Genomic DNA, 23,334 nt, shown 5'->3' on the forward strand with positions numbered 1-23,334 from the left:
CATATATTTCTTTACTTAATAAATAATAATATATATTCCATCTGTGGCATTGCTCCTTTTTACAACAACTAATTAGTCATTGGGTTAAAGAGGTACGCTCCCCTAGACACGAGTCCAGAATAATTGCTATTTAGTAGTGTTCTGACAGCTAAGTACCTCTGGATACCTACATATTTGGGGCTCGTCCCTTTGCTTACAGTATCCAACCAATTTATTTATTCTCCCTATTTTATAAACTGCTAACAAACTAAGATGATTACTCTCCACCAAGATCAATATTTTGACTCTCATTAACTAGGAATTCTTTAACCCATTTTGTCAGATTTAAAAAAAACATTATTTTTTAAATGAAACGACTTCCTTGATCTCCTTAAGTATGTCACTGCTACAAAAACAGTCTGATTGTACACAAATACCCTTTTGCACAACAGTTTTTGAAAGACACTACAGCATTCTCCAGTGCTGTCATTTCCAGGATATTTATGTGCAGCTTTCTTGCTTCCCAAGACCTAAGTCCAACTGGTTTGGTGACATTTCATCACCGAGACACTATCACTATGGACATTTCATCATGTATTCAAGCTAAACATATTCAAATTATATGTGCAGAAAACGACAATGGAGGGCATGCCTGTACAAATCTGTACGTGTTCTACTGTGCCTAAATATAAGCCTCACTAACACTTCTTAAACATAAAATTTTCACGAGGCTCTATTTACATTACATCACAATACTTATATTCCTCATCTACCTCAAAGTTCTGTGCAGATTATAAATTAAAGGGACCAGGCATATCTGGAAAGTAACTTTGATAACATATTTGTGAAAGAGAAAAGTTTTTATTGCCTCCCTGAAAGCACAGAACAGTGTTTTCATCACTAAACCTTCATCATGCATAGAAAGCTAAATGTACTCAAATTATATAAGCAGAAAACATGTTCAGCAGATTGAGCAAAAATTTACATTTAGCTTGAATATGAGCTGAAGTGTCACATGATGAAATGATGAAGTGGCAGTGTATGGTGATGAAAATGCTGTTCTTTTGCATCTAAATATGAACTTCATGAAAATTTTGTGTGTAAGAAGTTTTAGGAAGGCTCATTTTTAGGTAACAAAATAACAAGTGCAGATGTGTGCTAGCATGCCTATAATCTGAATACATTTAGCTTGAATATGTGATGAAGTGTTGCATGATAAAATGTCCATACACCAGTCCAACTAGAAGTTCTAATACAGTAGTTACCTATCTGAGCAAATTTGAATCCCCCAAGAAGAATATCCATTTTTCCTCAATAAGCATTCATCATCACTACATCTCCTCTATTGAGGATAAACATGAACATGCATATTAAGAACTATTTGTCTACATTAAAAAAGTACACCGTGCAATAAGACTCATCATACATGCTAAAGTGGTCCAGAAAGATTGTAGATTAAGAGCCAAAGAAATAAGCAAATATGGGTTTAGCATATGGAAGGTTTTATAGTTGCAGCTTCTTGTGACTGTGGGCAAGTCACTTAACCCTCCATTGACCCAGGTACAAAATAAGTACCTGTATATATTTAACCGCTTTGAATGTAGTTGCAAAATACCACAGAAAGGCGGTATATCAAGTCCCATTTCCCTTTATAGATTTTGTTATACACCACTTAGACTCTCAAGACATAAGCAGTCTATAAATGTCTAATCACATTAAAGTTAAATTAAATAATAGTGTGTGCACCACCATGCTATTTATTGAGAGCTCACTAATGGCATGCTATTTAATATCTGGCTTTGTCCAGGTTATAATTTGATATCTTGCATGTTATTAAGCACAAATGGAATGCTAAATCAGACCAATTTAATTCCAGATTACTGGGGGGGGGGGGGGGGGGGGGAGGCAGTGGTGGAGATGGACCAACAATGATCACATCAAATAGCACATAGATTTCAAAAATGAACACCAGAATTACAATTAAAATACAGGTTCAAAATAAGACTACAATACAAGATCATAATATAATCAAAGCAAAATTATCATCAAATCATACTTTTAAAAAATCATTTAACCAGAAAAGCTTTAACATGACAATGAAACTGTAAATAAGAAATACTTCTTATTTCAACCAGCAGAACATTCCATTAAAATGTGAACATACAAATCTATTATGGTCCAAAAATGTCAAAAGGTGCAGCATATATTCAGGTGCTAAACCATTAAAGATCTTAAATATCAATCAAAGCACTTTGAAGGAAAGTCTAGCATCTATTCTCCAACAGTGGTTAGCCTGAAAGAGGTCACACCCAAGTCTGTCTGGATAATTGTTTATGGATTTACTCCCCAGAAACCTGTCCAGACCTTTATTTAAACTCAGCTATGCAACTAGCATTCACTCGAGGTGCAGTCACAACATGCACCAATACAAAGACATTATTATAGTCTGCTCTGCTTTCTTTCCAAATAATTCCTAATATTTTATTTACTTTATCCACTCTGGGAAGCTGCAATTTATCTTTCTCCACTGGAGCTAATGTGTAGAGGCGACCCATGGCTCTTCCTATTCTCAGCCCCATTTACTAATGTATGTCACCCTCAAATGCCACACCAAACCTTTCTCATAAAGGTCCAATATGGGAAAAGGTTTGTGTGGCACTTGAGGGTGACATACATTAGTAAATAATTTTGGTAGACAGGCTCCTGAAGAAGCCGGCATCTGTGAAACGGATGGCTCCATAGAGCATATTGAGCCCTGATAAAGATAAGTTTGCCTAAGAGATTTGCACATGATATTGAAATGTTTAAAGAAACACTTTGACTGAAAATATAATTAGTTGCTGTGATTTTTGCAAGTAATTGATTGCATGAATATGGTTTCAATGGTTAAAAAAGTGGGGGGTTTTAGAGTGCTGATAGTGAATTTATTGTGAGGCTTTTAATAATCCCATTATTGGGCTATGAAGCCAGAGTTCCTTACCCCATTAATCCTGTAATGAATTAATTGTGGTGAGAAGATGTCAATGTCAAGATTGTTTTATCACAATTTCCCTTTAAGAAGGGTTCAATGTGATTTACAAATTAAGAATTACCCAAGGGTGTTCCTAGAATAGTTTGACATAGTATGATCAACAACCAAAAAGTAGAAGTCAACTACTTCTACTGTGAAAGTCTCCCTCATGTCACGAATGGAAGGAATATTAAATACTGAAAAAAACCACCTTTGATGTCAAGCTAGTATAGCAATACAAAAGGCAATACTCAAGTTAAAAACTCAGACCTAGATGCCTAGTAATCAAATTTTCTGCCAACTCAATGGGATTTTTGAAGTCTGTTGGAATATGTCCCCTTATAGAGAAACTACAGGACTACAGTGTAGAGACAATGAATTCAACCATTCATATCTACAATTAAGAATGATCTATAAATAACCTTATATCCTTACATTCTCTGCACTGCCTTCACTCACTCTGATCTTGACCCTAATGGTATAAATGTGTGCATCTCAACCCTCTCCTAATGGACACTCTGCTAGTTGAGTTTTCAGGGTCTATCACAATGAATATGTGTGAGATAAATTTGCTTATAGCAGAGTTCTATTATATGCAGATCTATTATATGCAAATCTCTTTCATGCATATTCATTATGATAACCCTGAAAACTGGACTAGCAGGATATGTCACCAGGAGAGGGTTGAGAAGCACTAGTATAAGTGAAATGGAACTTAAATATGCAGTAGCTTAAAATTAGTGTAAAGCAGGATTAATGACAGTAGCAAGAAAACCCCTGATCAATCACCCATTGTTTAAATACTTTTTCCTACCTGAAGTTGTTGTGAACTGTCATTGAGGTTGTCCTCTCTGCGCCTGGCCTCTTCCAGCAGCTGAGCGTTCTTCTTTTTCTCCACTTGCTCCTTGTGCTTTAGATTGGCTACCTTCTTATTCTGGTCTTTGTTTTGTCTACATGGGGTAAAAAATTGCAAAACTGTAGTCTGGCATTTATGATGCCTTTTCTCCTTTAACACTAGCTGCATGAAGGAAGGCCATGAAGTTTAGAAGTCCTTCAAAAGGTACTTTTACTATACATGTTTATTTTCTCCACATTAAAAGCTCAAACCTCCTGTCAGAATTTTTAACTTTGCTGGACTCTCCATCATCCTCAGTCCCTTGGAGCTACTATTATTCCAAAACAGGAACTGATATTTTTGTTTGAAAGTAAATTCTTATAAAACTCCATCATGGCATTTTGAAGCCCTTGTGATTATGAATTCCAACCAAAAAGCAAAGTTACTCACCTGTAGCAGATGTTCTCTAAGGATAGCAGGCCAAGTATTCTCACAACTGAATAATGTCCCCAGATGGTGACTCAGTGCAGCGCTACCCAATATTCTTCTCTAAGAAGCCTTCGGTAGGTCTGCACCACACATGAGCGAGTGCGTTCCCGAGTTCGCGTTGGACCCACAGTTTGTTTCAAAAGCATACAGAGTACAACTCCTAGGGAAGGTGGGAGGGTATGTGAGAATACTTGGCCTGCTGTCCTCAGATAAAACCTGCTATAGGTGAATAACTTTGCATTCTTTGAGGACAAGCAGGCCATAGTATTCTCACAACAGGCAATCTCTATATACGTGGCTCACTGAAAACGAACAATGATGGTCAATGGGGACTTGCAATGGTCAGGCCAATCAGTACCACTAACTCTAACAACTAAAACAGTCCTGTTGTGAAGGTGCAGCCTGGAACAGAAACGAATGGGCCTAGAAAGGTGGAGTTGAGTATTAGACCCCAAACAAATTCTGCAGAACTGTTTGACAGCACTGGCTATTCTGTTCAAGGCAGTAATGAGATGTGAATATGTGGACTGAAGACCACGTTGCAGCTCTGCAAATCTCTTCAATGGAAGCTAACTGAAAGTGGGCTACTAATGCAGCTATGGCTCTGACATTGTGAGTCATGACATGACCCTCCAGACTCAACTCAGCCTGGGCATAAGTGAAAGAGATGCAGTCTGCTACCAATGGCTGGCCCCATTCTCTTTGGGTCAAAGGCTAAAGTTTGCTTGTATTCCAAGTTGTGCAGTGCGCTTTCACCAGGATAGGAATGAGTTCTGGGGAAAAATGTTGGCAGAATAATTGGTTAAGATAGAACTCAAACTATCTTAGGAGGGAACTTGGGATGAGTGCAGAGGACTACACTGTTATGAAGAAACCTTGTGTAAGATGGATCAGTTACTAGGGTCTGCAGCTCACTCTATGAAATAAAGTGACCGCCACCAAATACAAGACCTTCCAAGGAGATGGTGGAGGGGTTAGAACATTTGTCTTATCCTTCTGGGGTGGGGAGTTCAAATCTTGACAGGAGTCAAGTGGTTCAAAAGGAGCTTTCATCAGCTAGGTGAGGTCCATGACACAGTTGGGTGAGGTCCATGACACAGTTGGAGATTTGATAGGGGACTCTCTCAGAAGCAAACCTTGAATAAATCGAACTAGAGGCTGTAGAGAGATGACTTTACCCTCTACATGGCAATGGTAAGCACTAATCCTTTTCCTCCATCTAATATATACCAGTGAGTGGCTTGCTGGTTGTTTATAGAGGTTTCTTGTTTTGTTTCATGTTGGTTATCATTTGTAATCTCTATTTATTCTATTTTGATTGAAGTACTGTCAACATAGACGGTACTGAAACAGATTTTGTGTAGGGCAAGAGATGATCTAGGGCCTTGCCCTCACACCAGACAGCAAACCTCCTCCAAAGTATAACCATTCTTAGTGGACTCTTTCCTGGAAGCCAACTGGATCCTGGAGCCACCCTCAGGCAGTTGAATGGAGGCAAATTATATGCTCTCAACATCCAATCCATGAGAGCAAGGGACTAGTGCTTGATATGCAGAAGAAACCTCTCACTCTGGATGACACAACTAGGATCACGGCTCCCTGATACTAACTGAGTTTCAGCAGAGATTTCCCTATGAGAGGTATTTGAGGATACAGAAAACCCTCCCCTCAATTAAGAAGCAAGGCATCTGATGTTAGCATGTTGTGGAACATGAGTCTGGAGCAGTACTAAGGGACATTGTTGTTGAGAGTATGGCAAAAGATCCACTGAAGGGGTGCCCCACTCTCAGAAGACATTGAGGCCAACCCCAGTGCATTATCCTGATAAGTCTTTTTGCTAGATAGTTGTCTTTCCCAGCCACGTGTGTGGCTCCAAGTACAATACTGTGGCTGGAAGCCCAGTTCCACAATCCGACCACTTTCTAGCATATGGGGTAGGATCCCATAACCCCCCTGCTTGTTGACATAGCACACTGCAATCTGATTGTCTGTCTGGAATAGCACACTTTGGTTCAACAGCTGATCTCTGAAAGTATTTAGCATGTTCCAGATTGCCTGGAAGTCCAGGGGGTTGACCTGAAGTTCAATCTCCTGAGTGGACCTGATACTCTGGATATAAAGCCCATCTTCATGGGTTCCCCCACCTGAGGCTGGATACATCTGTGGTTAGAATTTTCTGCGGCATCTACCAGGAGTGACTGGGTCAACTCCAGTATAATCATGATCACCTTTGATCTTGGAGTCAAAATATGGAACTTTCTACCTATTCCCATCAGAATAGAAAATAGCTACCTCAAATTCAGGAAGAGGCTAAAAACCTCTCTCTTCCCAAAGACTGCTTCATAACAATCCAGCATGACTTCTACCTCCTAATATCATCCATTATCCTTTCCTTAATGTATTTAGTCTCATGCATTACACCAATGGTTTCTAATGTTTCTCATACCTCACACTAACACTATTTGCTTTTGTCTCACCTAGAATGTAAACTACACTGAACCCTGGAAAGGGGATATTAGCGGTATACAAGAATTGATCTGAACTGAATTGAATTCACCCCACTGGGAAGCAAGAGTCTACTGGGAGCCACGAAGTTGAGGCAACCCATGGGAGTGACATACACTGTGGATGTCAAGTGGCTCATCAATCTCAACATCTGCTGATCTATGACCTGCTGGCTGTCTGAACCTGAAAGGTGATGGCAGCGAGGGCATCCATCCATACCTGAGGCAGGTAGGTTCAAGCTTAAACTATGTCTAGTGGGACTCCAATGTACTCCAATTGCTGCATTGGGAGCAGATGGGACATGGTGTAGTTGAAAACAAATCCTCGTGGCTCCAGAACCCAAACAAACAGTCTTCTGCATTGATTTGTGAGCACCTTCTCTGGATGTGCTCTTGGCCAGCCAATCATGCAAGTAGGCTAACGCATGAACCCCCATCTGCATAGCAATGCTACAACTACAGCAAGGCATCTAATGAATACTCTGGGGGCAGACACGAGGCCAAATGGCAGAATGTGATATTGGCAGTGGTGTTTCCCTGCTTGAAATCTGAGATACCTCCTGTTACTAGGATGTATCTGGATATGGGTACAAGCATACTTTAAGTCCAGAGAGCCAATTGTTTTTCTGAATCATGGGAAGGGTGCCTAGGGAAATCATTCAGGTATCTGTTCAAGTCCCTTAGGTCTAGGATGGGATGAAATCCCCCTGTTTTGAGGGGATAAAAGGAAGTACTTAGAATTCCTTCCCTGGTGAAATAAGTTTCACCACGTGGACTGCAAAAGGGAGGAGAGTTCCTCTGTCAGCACATCCTGGTGCCGAGAGCTGAATTTTGTTGCTCTTGGTGGGCAATTTGGAGGAGATAAATACCAATTGAGTATGTAACCCTCCTAGACTATTTGAGGAACCCACCAGTCAAATTACAAGGGGCCACCATTCTTGGAAAAAATTCAGCCTCCTGCCCACCAGTAGGCTGTCTAAGACAGGTATTTTCACGCTGGCTATGCTCTGCAGGAGCCAGTCAAAAGCTCATTCCCTGTTTAGACTGGGAGCTTGCTGGGTCATAAATGCATAAGTACATAAGTGTTGCCATACTGGGACAGACCAAAGATCCATCAAGCCCAGTATCCTGTTTTCAACAGTGGCCAATTTAGGTGACAAGTACCTGGCAAGATCCGAAAACAGTACAATATATTTTATGCTGCTTATCCTAGAAATACGCAGTGGATTTTCCCCAAGTCTATCTTAACAATAGCTTATGGACTTTTCTTTTAGGAAGCTATCCAAACTTTTATTTTAAACCCCGCTAAGCTAACTGCTTTTACCACATTCTCTGGCAATGAATTCCAGAGTTTAATTACATGTTGAGTGAAGAAATATTTTCTCTGATTTGTTTTAAATTTATCACTTTGTAACTTCATTACGTGCCCCTTAATCCTAGTAATTTTGGAAACAGTAAACAAGCGCTTCATGTCTACCCCTTCCACTCCACTCAACCATCATTTTTCCAAGCTGAAGAGCCCTAGTCGCTTTAGCCTTTCCTCATAGGGAAGTCGTCCCATCCCCTTTATCATTTTCGTAGCCCTTCTCTGCACCTTTTCTAATTCCACTATATCTTTTTTGAGATGCGGTGACCAGAATTGAACACAATATTCGAGGTGCGGTCGCACCATGGAGTGATATAAAGGCATTATAACGTCCTCATTTTTGTTTTCCATTCCTTTCCTAATAATACCTAACATTCTATTTGCTTTCTTCACTGCTACCTCAACCTTATCCCCAAAATGCTTATTGCCTTGGCATGGGATGTCTGCCAGCTTTTCCTGAACTGCTGGCTCAAGATCTGAAACACACAGCCATGAGAGTCTGCACATGTCAATACTACAGCAGAGAGTCTGGACACTACATCAAAAAAGTGGCCCACGCTATGTGTTTTCTGCACTTTTTCTGCTTATTGGCTACCTGGTGAAAGCATGCAGCCTGCTCCAGTGGGAGTGTATCCACAATCTCTAGCCCACTGCCCACCAGGACTTCAAGTATGAGCATCGAACCCTGAAAACCTTCCTCATAAAAGACTCTGGAGTAAGAGCATCCCTGCCTAGGGGAGCCGAGGTATGGATCCTCACACTTCTGGCTCTCCTGAGAGTAGATTCGAACACCATAGAGTGATAGCACAACTGCGGATTTTTAATCTGGGATCCATCTGGACTGTATACATTGAGTCCGCCTTCTTAGGTACCACCTACAGAGAGAGGAGTTTCACAATTCTTTATCTGTGCATCCTTCAGGATGCTGAGAACAGGTAACTATCACAAGGACAGCCAGCATCTCAGCCCTGGGCTTATCCTCTATCTTCAATATAAAAGGAATAGCCTCTGCCATTTCCCTCACAAAATCAACAAAGAGCTCCTCTGGGGGACATCTCTTCAGCAGTGGGAGGAATCTAAGGGTAGGCCTAAGGGCCTCTCCTCAAAGAAGTGCTCTGGCTCATCCTCAGATACCCAAGGAGCGGTTCATCTCAGACTCTGCAAATTATTCCTCATGGGAGGTCTGAGTCTGTGCCTGCCTTGGCCAACTGGATGGACATTCAGGCTCAGGGTGAGAGCAGTGAGACACAGGTGCTCTCCGGGGTAGCGTCTTTCCCCAATGCCCTTGAAAGATACAGTGCATCGGTAGGTACCAGCCCTGATGCCCGATGAGGCGCCGGTATCGACAAACATCCAACAGGCAAGACGTGGGCCTTCAAGATGGGCTGAAGTGGTACCATAGGCAGAGCAAGTACCCTCGATGCCTTGGTACTGCACTCCCGCAGAATATGCCACAGCTCCTCTTGCAGCATGGCCCGGAACCGCTCCTCTAGAGCGGGCATTGGGAAAGACAGGGCCAGTGCTGGTGTGGAGACAGCCTACAAAGATGTCAGTGTTGACTTGGAAGCAGGGTCCTGGCACTGCTTCAACAGAGGGGGAGTGGTCCTCTCAGCACAGACACATCGCATGTACCGGTGACTCCAGTACCCTGGAGCTTCTGGCACTGTGCTTCAAGGAGGATCAATGCTGATGCTTTATCTTCTTATGGTGGCCAGAATTGGAGTACTTTGGTGCCAAGAGCAATGCATAATCCACGCACATCCTCAGTGTCGGTTCTAAGGATGCTGAGCCCAGAAGGGCACTACCGGAACTCAACATTGAGGCAGGGGGGAGACTATGTGTTACCAGAAGCCATGGAAACTAATGACCTTAATTCTGATTTTAAAATATCAGACATCTGCATTCTTCTGGAGAATTATTGTATCTTTCTTGCTATTTGATTCCATAAAGCCTTTCGAGAAAAAGTGACCGTAGATCAGGTGTTCATAAATATAAAAAAAAAAAATCAGACAAAAGATTGCAAATTCATACTATCAAGTACTAAGCATGATGTAAATAGGAACAAACAAACATACTTTGAAATGCCTATATGCGAATGCCAGGAGCCTAAGAAATAAGATGGGAGAGATAGAATATATTGCACTAATTGAAAAATTAGATATAATAGGCATCTCTGAGACCTGGTGGAAGGAGGATAACCAGTGGGACACTGTCATACTGGGGTACAAATTATATCGTAGTGATAGGGTGGATCGAATTGGTGGATTTTCTTTGACAAAGTACTACTACTACTTAACATTTCTAGAGCGCTACTAGGGTTACGCAGCGCTGTACAATTTAACAAAAAGGACAGTCCCTGCTCAAAGGAGCTTACAATCTAAAGGGGGAAATGTCAAGTTGGTGCAGTTTAGATATCTTGAATAGTGGTTAGGTGCCTCATGAGTACCTCATGAAAGACTCCAGAGGAAATTGGGGAGTCATGGGATAGGAGGTAGTATCCTATTGTGGATTAAAAAATGGTTAAAAGCTAGAAAACAGAGTATTTATTTATTTTTATTTTTGTTACATTTATACCCCGCGCTTTCCCACTCATGGCAGGCTCAATGCGGCTTACATGGGGCAATGGAGGGTTAAGTGACTTGCCCAGAGTCACAAGGAGCTGCCTGTGCCGGGAATCGAACTCAGTTCCTCAGTTCCTCAGGACCAAAGTCCACCACCCTAACCACTAGGCCACTCCATGGTCAGTATTCTCAATAGAGAAGGGTAGTTAATGGGGTTCCCCAGCAGTCTATGCTGAGACCGCTGCTTTTTAACATATTTATAAATGATCTAGAGATGGGAGTAATTAAATTTGCTGATGACACAAAGTTATTCAAAGTCGTTAAATCGCAGGAAGATTGTGAAAAATTACAAGAGGACCTTATGAGACTGGGAGACTGGGCATCTAAATGGCAGATGACGTTTAATGTGAGCAAGTGCAAAGTGATGCATGTGGGAAAGAGGAACCCGAATTATAGCTACGTCATGCAAGGTTCCACGTTAGCAGTCACAGACCAAGAAAGGGATCTAGGTGTCGTCGTTGATGATACGTTGAAACTTTCTGCTCACTGTGCTGCTGCAGCTAAGAAAGCAAATTGAATGTTAGGTATTATTAGGAAAGGAATGGAAAACAAAAATGAGGATGTTATAATGCCTTTGTATCCCTCCATGGTGCGACCGCACCTCAAATATTGTGTTCAATTCTGGTCGCCGCATCTCAAAAAAGATATAGTGGAATTAGAAAAGGTGCGGAGAAGGGCGACGAAAATAAAGGGGATGGGGCGACTTCCCTATGAGGAAAGGCTAAAGCGGCTAGGGCTCTTCATCTTGGAGAAAAGGCGGCCGAGTTGAGATATGATAGAGGTCTATAAAATAATGAGTAGAGTTGAACAGGTAGATGTGAAGCGAATTTTTTTCGCTTTCCAAAAATACTAGGACTAGGGGGAATGCGATGAAGCTACAATGTAGTAAATTTAAAACGAATCGGAGAAAATGTTTCTTCCCTCAACGTGTAATTAAACTCTGGAATTTGTTGCCAGAGAATGTGGTAAAGGCTTAGCGGATTTAAAAATAAGGTTTGGACGGCTTCCCAAAGGAAAAGTCCATAGACCATTATCAAATGGACTTGGGAAAAATCCACTATTTCTGGGATAAGCAGTATAAAATGTTTTGTACTTTTTTGGGATCTTGCCAGGTATTTGTGACCTGGATTGGCAACTGTTGGAAATAGGACGCTGGGCTTGATGGACTTTTGGTCTTTCCCCGTATAGCAATACTTATGTACTTATGTAATATACTTGAAAATCCTCTCACACACATGATCTCTCGAGCATTCTGAGTTCTCTTCTACATTTGAGCAAATAGAGATCAAAAGTCTTATTATGCCAATGGCCAAAAGACATAATAGGCACACAACATGTGGGCCAGAAACAGTCATGGTCCTATTAACATTCTGTGCACCTTTTAAACCCAATGGCAGGTTTGTGGGATATAATAGGGAAAATTGCGGGAAATCAACCAGCTCAATTATGAACAAATTTGAGAGAAACTCTCTTGAAACAAAAATAAAAGGACTTAAAACTAAGGAAAAAGGAAGGAGAAAATGTATCAAAAAGAAATCCTGTGCTACTCACGCAACTGAAGAGCAAGAAAGTAACATAGTAGATGACGGCAGAAAAAGACCTGCACGGTCCATCCAGTCTGCCCAACAAGATAACTCATATGTGCTACTTTTTGTGTATACCCTATTTTGATTTGTACCTGTGCTCTTCAGGGCACAGACCGTATAAGTCTGCCCAGCACTATTCCCGCCTCCCAACCATCAGCCCCACCTCCCAACCACTGGCTCTGGCACAGACCGTATAAGTCTGTCCAGCACTATCCCCGCCTCCCACCACCGGCTCTGGCACAGACCGTATAAGTCTGCCCAGCACTATCCCTGCCTCCCACCACCGGCTCTGGCACAGACCGTATAAGTCTGCCCAGCACTATCCCTGCCTCCCACCACCGGCTCTGGCACAGACCGTATAAGTCTGTCCAGCACTATCCCCGCCTCCCAACCACCAGCCCCGCCTCCCACCACCGGCTCTGGCACAGACCGTATAAGTCTGCCCAGCACTATCCCCGCCTCCCACCACCGGCTCTGGCACAGACCGTATAAGTCTGTCCAGCACTATCCCCGCCTCTCAACCACCAGGCCCATCTCCCACCACCGGCTCTGGCACAAACCGTATAAGTCTGTCCAGCACTATCCCTGCCTCCCAACCATCAGCCCCGCCTCCCACCTGATCTCGACTAAGCTCCTGAGGATCCATTCCTTCTGAGCAAGAAAGTAAAAAATAACTTGAAAAAAAAAAAAAAGAATTTTTGCTTGCTGCCATGAAGGAAGACACATCTTCTCAGCTCTGCTGAGAAAGTGAAACTGTGGGTCCCATGCGACTCAGGAACGTGGAAATGCAGGCCCCACCAAGGGCTTCTTAAAAAAATAGGAATGCTGGATAGCGTCTGCACAGGGATTTTTGTGAGGGGATGTCTCCTAGTTGTGAGAATAATGCAGCCTGCTTGTCCTCTGAGAATCTCATTACCAATTCAGTGAAAATAATTTAGGTTTCAGCTTAACAAGCAACCCTAGAGATGTATTTGTTATTTATAGCCTTCTAACCTAAATAATGCTACTGAGCTGTACATGTGTTTCAGGCGGGCCAGAAATTCTGTATCATATGCAAACAATATTAAAACAAGAATATATTCAGAAACATCTATTATTCTATGACTATCCATTTTTTCCCATACAAACCTCAGAATCTATACAAACATGTTTACTAAATGGGTTGTGTTGCCCCTCTTCCCCTTGGTTTTAAGTTAGACAAAGGGCCCAATATTCAGCGGTATTTATCCGGCCAGGAATGGCTCCAGGCCAGTTAAATAGTTCTTAACCAGTTAAGTGCTAATATTCAGCGCGAGATAGCCAGTTATCTCTGCTGAATATTCAAGTTCTGGCTGGCTAAGTTTGGCAGGCAAATTGGACTGCATAAATAGCAGTCCTATCTTTGCCTGCTATTAACTTAACCAGCCAGCACTGAATATTCACATAGCCAGTTAAGTTATAGCCGGTTATATATTAGAGCTGGCCAAAAAAAACCTGGATATTAAATGGCAGTTACAGGAAACGGCCCGGCACTGAGTATCTGGGGTCAGCGCTGCCTGCCACCAGCTGAATATCAGGAGGAAAATGTCCCCCCCCCCCCCTCCCAACAGCACAAAAGCTATTTCTTTCCACTTATATCTGTGAACAGTTCTAAACTGTACTGGCAGCAGTAAGAGAGAAAGAAGGTGACAGTGGTGGTATAGGGTGATGAACTAAATTAGAGACATTAGATTGCCTTGTGGTACATGGACACAAATCAAAGACTACATGTTTGAACCAATGGTTAATCTTATTCCTCAGCTTTTAAAAAGGTAATTATATTTAGGTTTTAGACTTATGCCCTTTCTATCCTATCATTTTTCACTTTTCCCATCAAACAAGTAGGTCATACAAGTTTTTTAATTACTCTCAAAGAACAGAAGGGATGGAAAACATTTCTCCACTGGTATCTTATGTACACAAACTCTGATGACTGGGCAGTATCCAGTGTGAAATGTAGTTAAGCATGTCTAAAGTATTCCTTGGGCTGGTAGGGGTTCAGCGTGTTGAAAAAGTAGCAGATCACAACCATAAAAAGTAGGGAGTTCCAGCCATCCAACAACACTTAACACGTATTGTCCAGATTGAAGGATAACTTGCATAACAGACTGATGCATGTGGCCTCTAAAGGCTATAATACAAAGGTTACAAAGAAAAGTAATATAAAGATGGGGGGAGGGGGGAACAGTATCACTCTCTTGTTTCCCTCTGTATGGTTACAGGTATTGTATACTTTCAATACTGCCTTTTTTGCAAGGCAAGTCAAGGCAATGAATGTAACAGAAAAAGCTGGAAACAACCTGAAAACACACTCAAGCCAGAAAATTAGTTACAATCACTCAGTCAACAGATATCTAGGCCATCCACCTAAACCTCCAATGGCTCACCAAATGCCAAGCAAAAATAATTGGCTTTTAACAATGTTTTGAAAGACTTATACTATTATTGCTACTAATAATTTCCATAGCACTACTAGACATATGCAGCACTGTATACAATATATGCAGGTACTTTCTCTGTCCCTAGAGCGCTCATAATCTAAGTTGTTTTGTTTTTGTTTTTTTGTACCGGGGGCAATGGAGGGTTAAGTGACTTGCCCAAGGTCACAAGGAGCTGCAGTGGAAATCGAACTCAGGTTACCAGGATCAAAGCCTGCTGCACTAACCATTAGGCTACTCCTCCACCATAGTTGAAACCAAAATGAAGAGAGGCCAGGGAACACATAGGGACGTACGGTATCGTAAGGGATGATAGGTAACTAGGGATACCAGTATATACCGCCTTCAATCTCAAATCTGACCCTGTGTTTCACAGGTAGCCAATATAACTACAGAAATAAGGGGGTGACACTCATATCTTGTAGCTCTGTAGAGAAAACAGATGGCAATGTTTTTGAGGGACTGCAGTCTTTTGAGATTGGACTGAGGTCAGCATATATAGCTCTACAATGGTCAAGTCTAGAACTGACAAGTATGTAATTCTTCAAAAAAAATCTAGAAAAACTTTGACCTTATTTTGCAAAGAACAAGGTTATCAATAGAAATCAAACAAAATAAAACATGGAAAAGAAAATAAGATGATACCTTTTTTATTGGACATAACTTAATACATTTCTTGATTAGCTTTCGAAGGTTGCCCTTCTTCATCAGATCGGAAATAAGCAAATGTGGTAGCTGATAGTATATATAAGTGAAACATCCAAGCATTTCATTGACAGTTTAGCAGGGTGGGGGTGGGTAGGAGGTATGCATGGGGACATCAAAGCAAAGCACAAGGAAACCTGATTTAAGGCCAGTTCAAATTTATTGTGAGAAAGTGAATGAGAATCAAAAATAACTCCTAGGTAACAAAAGGATTCCACCGCAGGGATCACAGAGTCCAAAAGGTATAATCAGTGAACCATGGTGGTTTTATTTGAATTAAGTACAAGATGGTTCTCCTTCAGCCAAATGGTCACAGTTTTGTAACAAAACTGAAAAAGTGTTAAATTAATAGCATGGTCACCTGTGTAATGAACTAGTACTATCATCAGCATAATAATACGCTCCAATGTCAAATGACAGGATCAGAGTCAATAAGGGACTGAGGAAAATGTTACACAGAATTGGAGAAAGGATTGATCCCTATGGTACACGTTTGTAGGCAGGCAGAAAGGAGAGAGGACATTGATAATGAGACTTTGAATGAATGGTTATGTAAAAAAGGTAACCAGTTTAACACTTGGCCCCCTATACCAATGGATGAAAGTGTGTGATTTTGTTGATATAAGCTGCAGTTTTGAGTATTTAGTTCATTTAGATATGGTAATAATGCTATGCCTGTGACGTTATATCTTTGTTCATTTGTCTTTAGTATTGATAGGTGTAGATATTCCCGTGATGTGGGCTAGAGATTGATTGTTTTCAGAAGAATTTCTCTCTACTGGTGTTTTATTTCTTTTCTGATTTCCTTGTAATGATATTAAAATCTTAAATAAAAAAAAATAAAGTGCATGCAGAAGTGAATGGTGGACTAAATCAAAAGCTGCTGATAAATCAAGTGAAAGTGTGAAAACGAGACCATTGTCCAGTTTACTATGAATTTCAATGAGGAGGGAGATAAAAATTCTCACTGCTGTGGCAATTTCTAAAACAAGAAGCAAATAAATGAGAAAACAAAACCCCTATTTAAAATATTAAATGAATCAACAAGAAATACGGGTGGACATTGATTCAAGTGGCCATTTCTAAAACCAGACTGATGGGGATGAAGAGAAGATACTGACGCAGAGTGAGAAAGAAGTTGAGAGAAAATTATTTTTTCTGTCACTTTCAACAGTAACAGCAAATTTGAAATAGGATGACAACTAGCTTGAGAGCTAGAGTCAAGCGCGGCTTTTTTCAGAACTGATCGAACAATCGCAGATTTCCAAAATGTGGTAATTACTCCTGAAGACAGACTTTGGTGGTTATTTCAAAGCCCACAGACTTACAAAGTTACACATGTAACTTTGTAAGTCTACGTGCTTTGAAAATGAGCCTGTGTGTCACAATTTGGTGGGCCAGTGGGAGAAGTTCAAGTGCAGGGACTTTTAATTAGGTTAGTGGGATGAGATCGAGAGAGTAAGTGGACGTATTTATAGAAGACAGGGTTTTTAAGAAAGGAAAGTGAGGGCATATTGAAGGTTATCCAGAAAGGGTTGATTGACCTGGGAAGAGTATCCTCATCAACTTGGATAAAAGAAGACTGCAAGGAGGCTATCTTAAACAAGAAATATTGAGCTAGGGAGCTGGAGTCAGTATCTGCTCTTCATCCTCGTCTGTCTGGTTTACAGAGGTGGCACTGGAATGATCAGGTGTGGTCAATCGAGGAAAAAATGGTAAACAATTGTTTTTACCTGAGTTTGTTGAAGATTTAAATTAAGTCAGTGAGAAAATTTTCTTTGCCATGGTTAGTTGTGAAGTATACTATTTTTATTGCATTCTGCAGGTCAATAGTGACTGACTAGATTGATGCTTTCTCAAATATAGCTTATAAGTACATAAATATTGCCACACTGGGACAGACCAAAGATACATCAAGCCCAGCATCCTGTTTCCAACAGTGGCCAACCCAGGTCACAAATACCTGGCAAAATCCTGAAAAAGTTCAATACATTTTATGCTGCTTATCCCAGAAATAGCAGTAGATTTTCCCCGTCAAATTAACAATGGTCTATGGACTTTTCCTTTAGGAAGCCGTCCAGACCTTTTTAAAACCCCGCTAAGCTAATCGCCTTTACCACACTCTCTGGCAATGAATTCCAGAGTTTAATTACACGTTGAAGAAAAGAAATTTTCTCCGATTCGTATTAAATTTACTTCTTTGTAGCTTCATCGCATGCCCCCTAGTACTAGTATTTTTGGAAAGAGTAAACAAACCATTTACATCTACCCGTTCCACTCCACTCATTATTTTATAGACCTCTATCATATCTCCCCTCAGCCGTATTTTCTCCAAGCTGAAGAGTTCCAGATGCTTCAGCCTTTCCTCACAGGAAAGTCTCCCAAGCCTTTTATAATTTTTGTTGCCCTTCTCTGTACCTTTTCTAATTCCACTATATCTTTTTTGAGATGTTGCGACCAGAATTGAACACAATATTCAAGATGCGGTCGCACCATGGACCGATAAAAAGGCATTATAACGTCCTCATTTTTGTTTTTCATTCCTTTCCAAATAATACCTAACATTCTATTTGCTTTCTTAGCTGCAGCAGCACACTGAGCAGAAGGTTTCAACGTATCATCAATGACAACACCTAGATCCCTTTCTTGGTCTGTGACTCCTAACATGGAACCTTGCATGACGTAGCTATAAATTCGGGTTCCTCTTTCCCACATGCATCACTTTCCACTTGCTCACATTAAACGTCATCTGCCATTTAGATGCCCAGTCTCCCAGTCTTGGAAGGTCCTCTTGTAATTTTTCACAATCCTCCCGCGATTTAACAACTTTGAAAAACTTTGTGTCGTCAGCAAATTTAATTACCTCACTAGTTATTCCGATCTACGAACCCCACTATTTACCCTTCTCCATTGAGAATACTGACCATTTAACCCTACTCTCTGTTTTCTATCCTTTATCCAGTTTTTAATCCATAATAGGATACTATCTCCTATCCCATGACTCCAATTTCCTCTGGAGTCTTTCATGAGGTACTTTGTCAAACGCCTTTTGAAAATGCAGATACACAATATCAACCGGCTCACTTTTATCCACGTTTGTTCACCCCTTCAAAAAACGTAACAGATTGGTGAGGCAAGATTTTCCTTCACTAAATCCCTGTTGGCTTTGTCTCATTAATCCATGCTTTGGAAAATGCTCTGTAATTTTGTTCTTTATAATAATCTCTACCATTTTGCCCAGCACCGACGTCAGACTCACCGGTCTATAATTTCCCGGATCCCCTATGGAACCTTTTTTAAATATCAGCATTACATTGGCCACCCTCCAATCTTCCGGTACCATGCTCGATTTTAAGGATAAATTACATATTACTAACAATACTTCCGCCAGTTCATTTTTCAATTCTATCAGTACTCTTGAATGAATACCATCCGGTCCAGGAGATTTGCTGCTCTTCAATTTGTCATATAGTTCCATTACATCCTCTAGGTTTATAGAGATTTCATTCAGTTTCTCCGACTCGTCAGCTTTGAATATCATTTCTGTCACTGGTATCTCTCCCAAATCTTCCTCGGTGAAGACCAAAGCAGAGAATTCATGTAATCTCTCCGCTATGGCTTTGTCTTCCCTGATCGCCACTTTCACCCCTCGGTCATCTAGCGGTCCAACTGATTCTTTTGCCAGCTTCTTGCTTTTAATATACCTAAAAAAAATTTTACTTTGTGTTTTTGCCTCAAACGCAATCTACATGCATAATAATTGAATCACCAACTACAACAGCGGTCCAAACACTTCCCTGCTCGGCAGAAGCTCCTGGATGCTTCCTCGGCACGAGAGGATATTGCATTTCCTGGTGGACTGATCCTGGCTATAGGATTACTTCCAACTTCACCAGGGTGATGCTCTCATTTTAGGAGACCTCCCTCTTCCAAGGTAGCACAAGGGCTGCCAGACTGGAGGTGGGACTTCTCTACAATGCTCCTATAGGCCCCCTCTATGTGCTTCTCTTTCTACCTCACCAAATCCAAGTCTGCTACTCTAGCCTCAAGGGAACAGATTTGTTCTCTTAGAGCTAGGAGCTCTCTGCATCAAGCACACACATATATCCCCTTGTCATCTGGGAGAATATCATACATGTGACACTCAATGCAATGGATTAGATAGCACCCCTCTTACTGCTGGACTGCTGTCTGCATCTCAGTATCATTGAGTTGCTTAAATAAAACAGCTTAATACTAGGGGCATTAGACTAATATAAACAGCCTTAAGATTATATAATATACTTTGTGATTTATTTAGTGTTTGCTTCTCAGAAAGTAATTAAGTGTAATTAAAACTCTCTCTTGTTACCTTAATTAGAATAATTGACTATAAGTTAACACTATAAATGAAGAGATGTGCTAGGGGTGGGTGGGAGTTGGGGTGGGAATGAAGACTGAACTAGGCCCTGCTGTGTCTTCTAGAGGTTATCTGTTAATGCTGCAGGCTGTGGCAGAAAGCTTAAGTTTTAAAACTATGGGGAAATGGTACTGGAGACTAGTTAATAAAGTTTGCATTTTAAAATTCTAATTGTATTTATCAATAAACCTACAATTCCTCTTTTAAAACCCAATCTTTAAATCACAAGAGCACAGAGCAAAAGAATGTTCATTTACCCAGAGCAGTGTCCTCTTCTCTCAGAGCTTCTCAGAAAGAACATTACATAGGACCGTTCCTCTATATAGTTTGATTCTAAGGGGACTGCTTCAAATAGACCCTTTGAAGTTAACACAGTAATCAGGTTGCCCTAGTAGCTTTACAGCTATTCTACCTTCCTCACACCTTAATTAACACCTAATTCAGGTTAGTAGCACTGCTACCTCTCCTGCTACAATCCTTTTTAATGCTCTTGGCTGTTACAGTTGTTTCTACCTCTAGAAGAAAGTTTCAGTTCAAAACTAGGGGAAAATGGTTGTACACTATGCAAACTAGTTAACAAAGCTGCTTCTCCCTCTCTCTCTCTCTCTCTCTCTCTCTCTCTTTTTTTTCTTTTTAATGATGACTGAACTAGGCCCTGCTTTGCCTTCTAGAGGCTATCTGTTAATGCTGTAGACTGTAGCAGAAAGTTCAGGTTTTAAAACTATAGGGGAAAGGGTATGGAGACTACTTAATAAAATTTGCTTTTTTAAATTCCGTCTTTATCAATAAACCTGCAATTCATCTTCTAAACCCCAACCTTTAAATTGCTAAGCTCCATCACCCTAACATACCATAGACAACAGAGAAAATTCCTTGGGTGTAATGTATTTTTAAGTAGTGCCAGAATTATAATCATAAAATAAAGGGATTACTTATTTGGATTTTGCTCACACTTTTTTCAGTAGTAGCGCAAGGTGAGTTACATTCAGGTACACTGGGTATTTCGCTGACCGTGGAGGGCTCACAACTTAATTTTGTACTTGAGGCAATGGAGGGTTAAATGACATGCCCAAGATCACAAGGAGGAGCAGCAGCAGGATTGGAACCAGCCACCTCTGGATGTCAAGACTGGTGCTCTAAGAACTAGGCCACTCCTCCACTCCTGTTATCCTGGTGCTGTTATCAAGGTAATAATTTCCTTAACTTTCTAGTGTTCGGATCCAACATATCTAACAGTATTCAGTACTTAACCAGATAAATAGGACCGCATAAAACACTGTGCTATCTTTATCCATTTTAACTTATCTGATTAAATTCTGACTATCACACTTAGGGGGTCATTTACTAAGGTGCGCTGCCGCTAAATGCCGAGACACCCTAGCATCTCAGTGTTTAGCACCAGCTGATTTTTTCTAGCACGAGCTAAAAATGATAAGCACACCTTAGTAAAAGACCCCCTTAAACCAGATAAGTGTTATCTAGCCATGTATAATCAGATATTCAATGCTGCTGCCCAGACATGGCCCAGCAATTGAATATCTGGGGATACTGCTGGTAGCAGCCAACTGAATATTGACCCCCAAACTTTTTTTTAAGCATATGATAAAAATTAAGAATCACAGAAAACACAGAGACCAAAAACTATTTCAATATAGGAGAGATTTGTTGTTAAATTTGTTAGCCAGAGTAGATTACAAAAACTAAAGGACTGAGAACGCCACTGCACTGAGTGATTCCATCCGGTGCCATTGGATGTCATCACCCAAGTGTGTGTCTGACTCAGTCCTGCTTATTGACAAAAAGGAGAAAGATGGTTCCCAAAGCATTATCCTTTTCAATTGATGATCTAATGATAGGTATTCTCTGCTGCCATTTGAACAGGGAATATATTATGTTAAGGTAGCAGCATTCTTTGAATGTGATATGTAATTGGTTTGCTTTCTCTGGTATGGAACTTGTGTTAGAGCTGTCCTATCATAAATGGATTTCTTTTATGATAGAACATTGTTGTATTTTTTATTTGTATTTTAAAGATATTATTATATGTCATTTATATTTTAAAGATGTAAACTGTTCTGATTTGCTATGTAAGAAGTAACGGTATAGTAAATAAACGATAAATAAACGATAAACGATATATGAAATTTTGTTGCAAATTCTACTTCAAAGTAGATGTGCTTTTAAACTAGTCAAGGACAAAGAGGGGCATAATCAAAAGGGGCGCCCAAGTTTTCCTGAGGACATCCTCGCAGGACGTCCCGGCGAAGGGGCAGGGAAACCCTTATTATCGAAACTAGATGGGCGTCCATCTTTCGTTTCGATAATATGGTCGGGGACGCCCAAATCGCAAAATTTAGGTTAACCTTAGAGATGGTTGTCCCGATTTTTGGCAATAATGGAAACCGAAGACGCCCATCTCAGAAACGACCAAATCCAAGCCATTTGGTCGTGGGAGGAGCCAGCATTCGTAGTGCACTGGTCCCCCTCACATGCCAAGACACCAACCAAGCACCCTAGGGGCACTGCAGTGGACTTCAGAAACTGCTCCCAGGTGCATAGCTCCCTTACCTTGGGTGCTGAGCCCCTCAACACCCACTCCCCACAACTGTACACCACTACCATAGCCCTTATGGGTGAAGGGGGGCACCTACATGTGGATACAGTGGGTTTCTGGTGGGTTTTGAAGGGCTCACATTTACCACCTCAAGTGTAAAAAGTAGGGGGGGGATGGGCCTGGGTCTGTCTGCCTGAAGTGCACTGCACCCATTAAAACTGCTCCAGGGACCTTCATACTGCTGTCATGGAGCTGGGTATGATATTTGAGGCTGGCATAGAGGCTGGAAAAAATGTTTTTAAATTTTTTTTTTTTTAGGGTGGGAGAGGGTTAGTGACCACTGGAGGAGTAAGGGGAGGTCATCCCTGATTCACTCCAGTGGTCATCTGGTCATTTAGGGCACATTTTTGTGGCTTGGTCGTAAGAAAAGAAGGACCAGGTAAAGTCGTCCACGTGTTCGTCAGGGACACCCTTCTTTTTTCCATTATGGGTCGAGGATGCCCATGTGTTAAGCACACTCCAGTCTCGCCTTCGCTATGCTTCCGACATGCCCCCATGACCTTTGGTTGTCCCCGCAATGGAAAGCAGTTGAGAACGCCCAAAATCGGCTTTCAATTATGCCAATTTGAGCGACCCTGTGAGGATGCCCATCTTGCGATTTGTGTCGAAAGATGGGCGCCTTTCTCTTTCGAAAATAAGCCTGAGAATGACCTAAGCATTACTTTAATGACACATACTAGCTAGTCAAAGTGCAGTAGCTGAAGTAACTTTCAAATCAGTTGTATGATAATCTTCATCATCATAATGTGCTGTAACACTAGGCTCAGGTT

At 41.1% G+C, this 23,334-nt stretch overlaps 1 protein-coding gene across 1 annotated transcript in view; it reads right to left on the bottom strand.

The window, feature by feature from the left end:
* The window catches only part of LOC115477824 (ELKS/Rab6-interacting/CAST family member 1-like), a 631,897-nt gene that overhangs the window by 519,526 nt on the left and 89,037 nt on the right, over nt 1-23,334 (bottom strand). The window contains exon 5 of the mRNA XM_030214916.1: nt 3,804-3,939. Within this exon, the coding sequence (XP_030070776.1) occupies nt 3,804-3,939 (136 nt within the window). The remainder of the gene's footprint in view (nt 1-3,803; nt 3,940-23,334) is intronic.

This window comes from Microcaecilia unicolor, chromosome 9, assembly GCF_901765095.1.
Source record: "Microcaecilia unicolor chromosome 9, aMicUni1.1, whole genome shotgun sequence".
In the NCBI taxonomy this organism is placed as follows: Eukaryota; Metazoa; Chordata; class Amphibia; order Gymnophiona; family Siphonopidae; genus Microcaecilia; species Microcaecilia unicolor.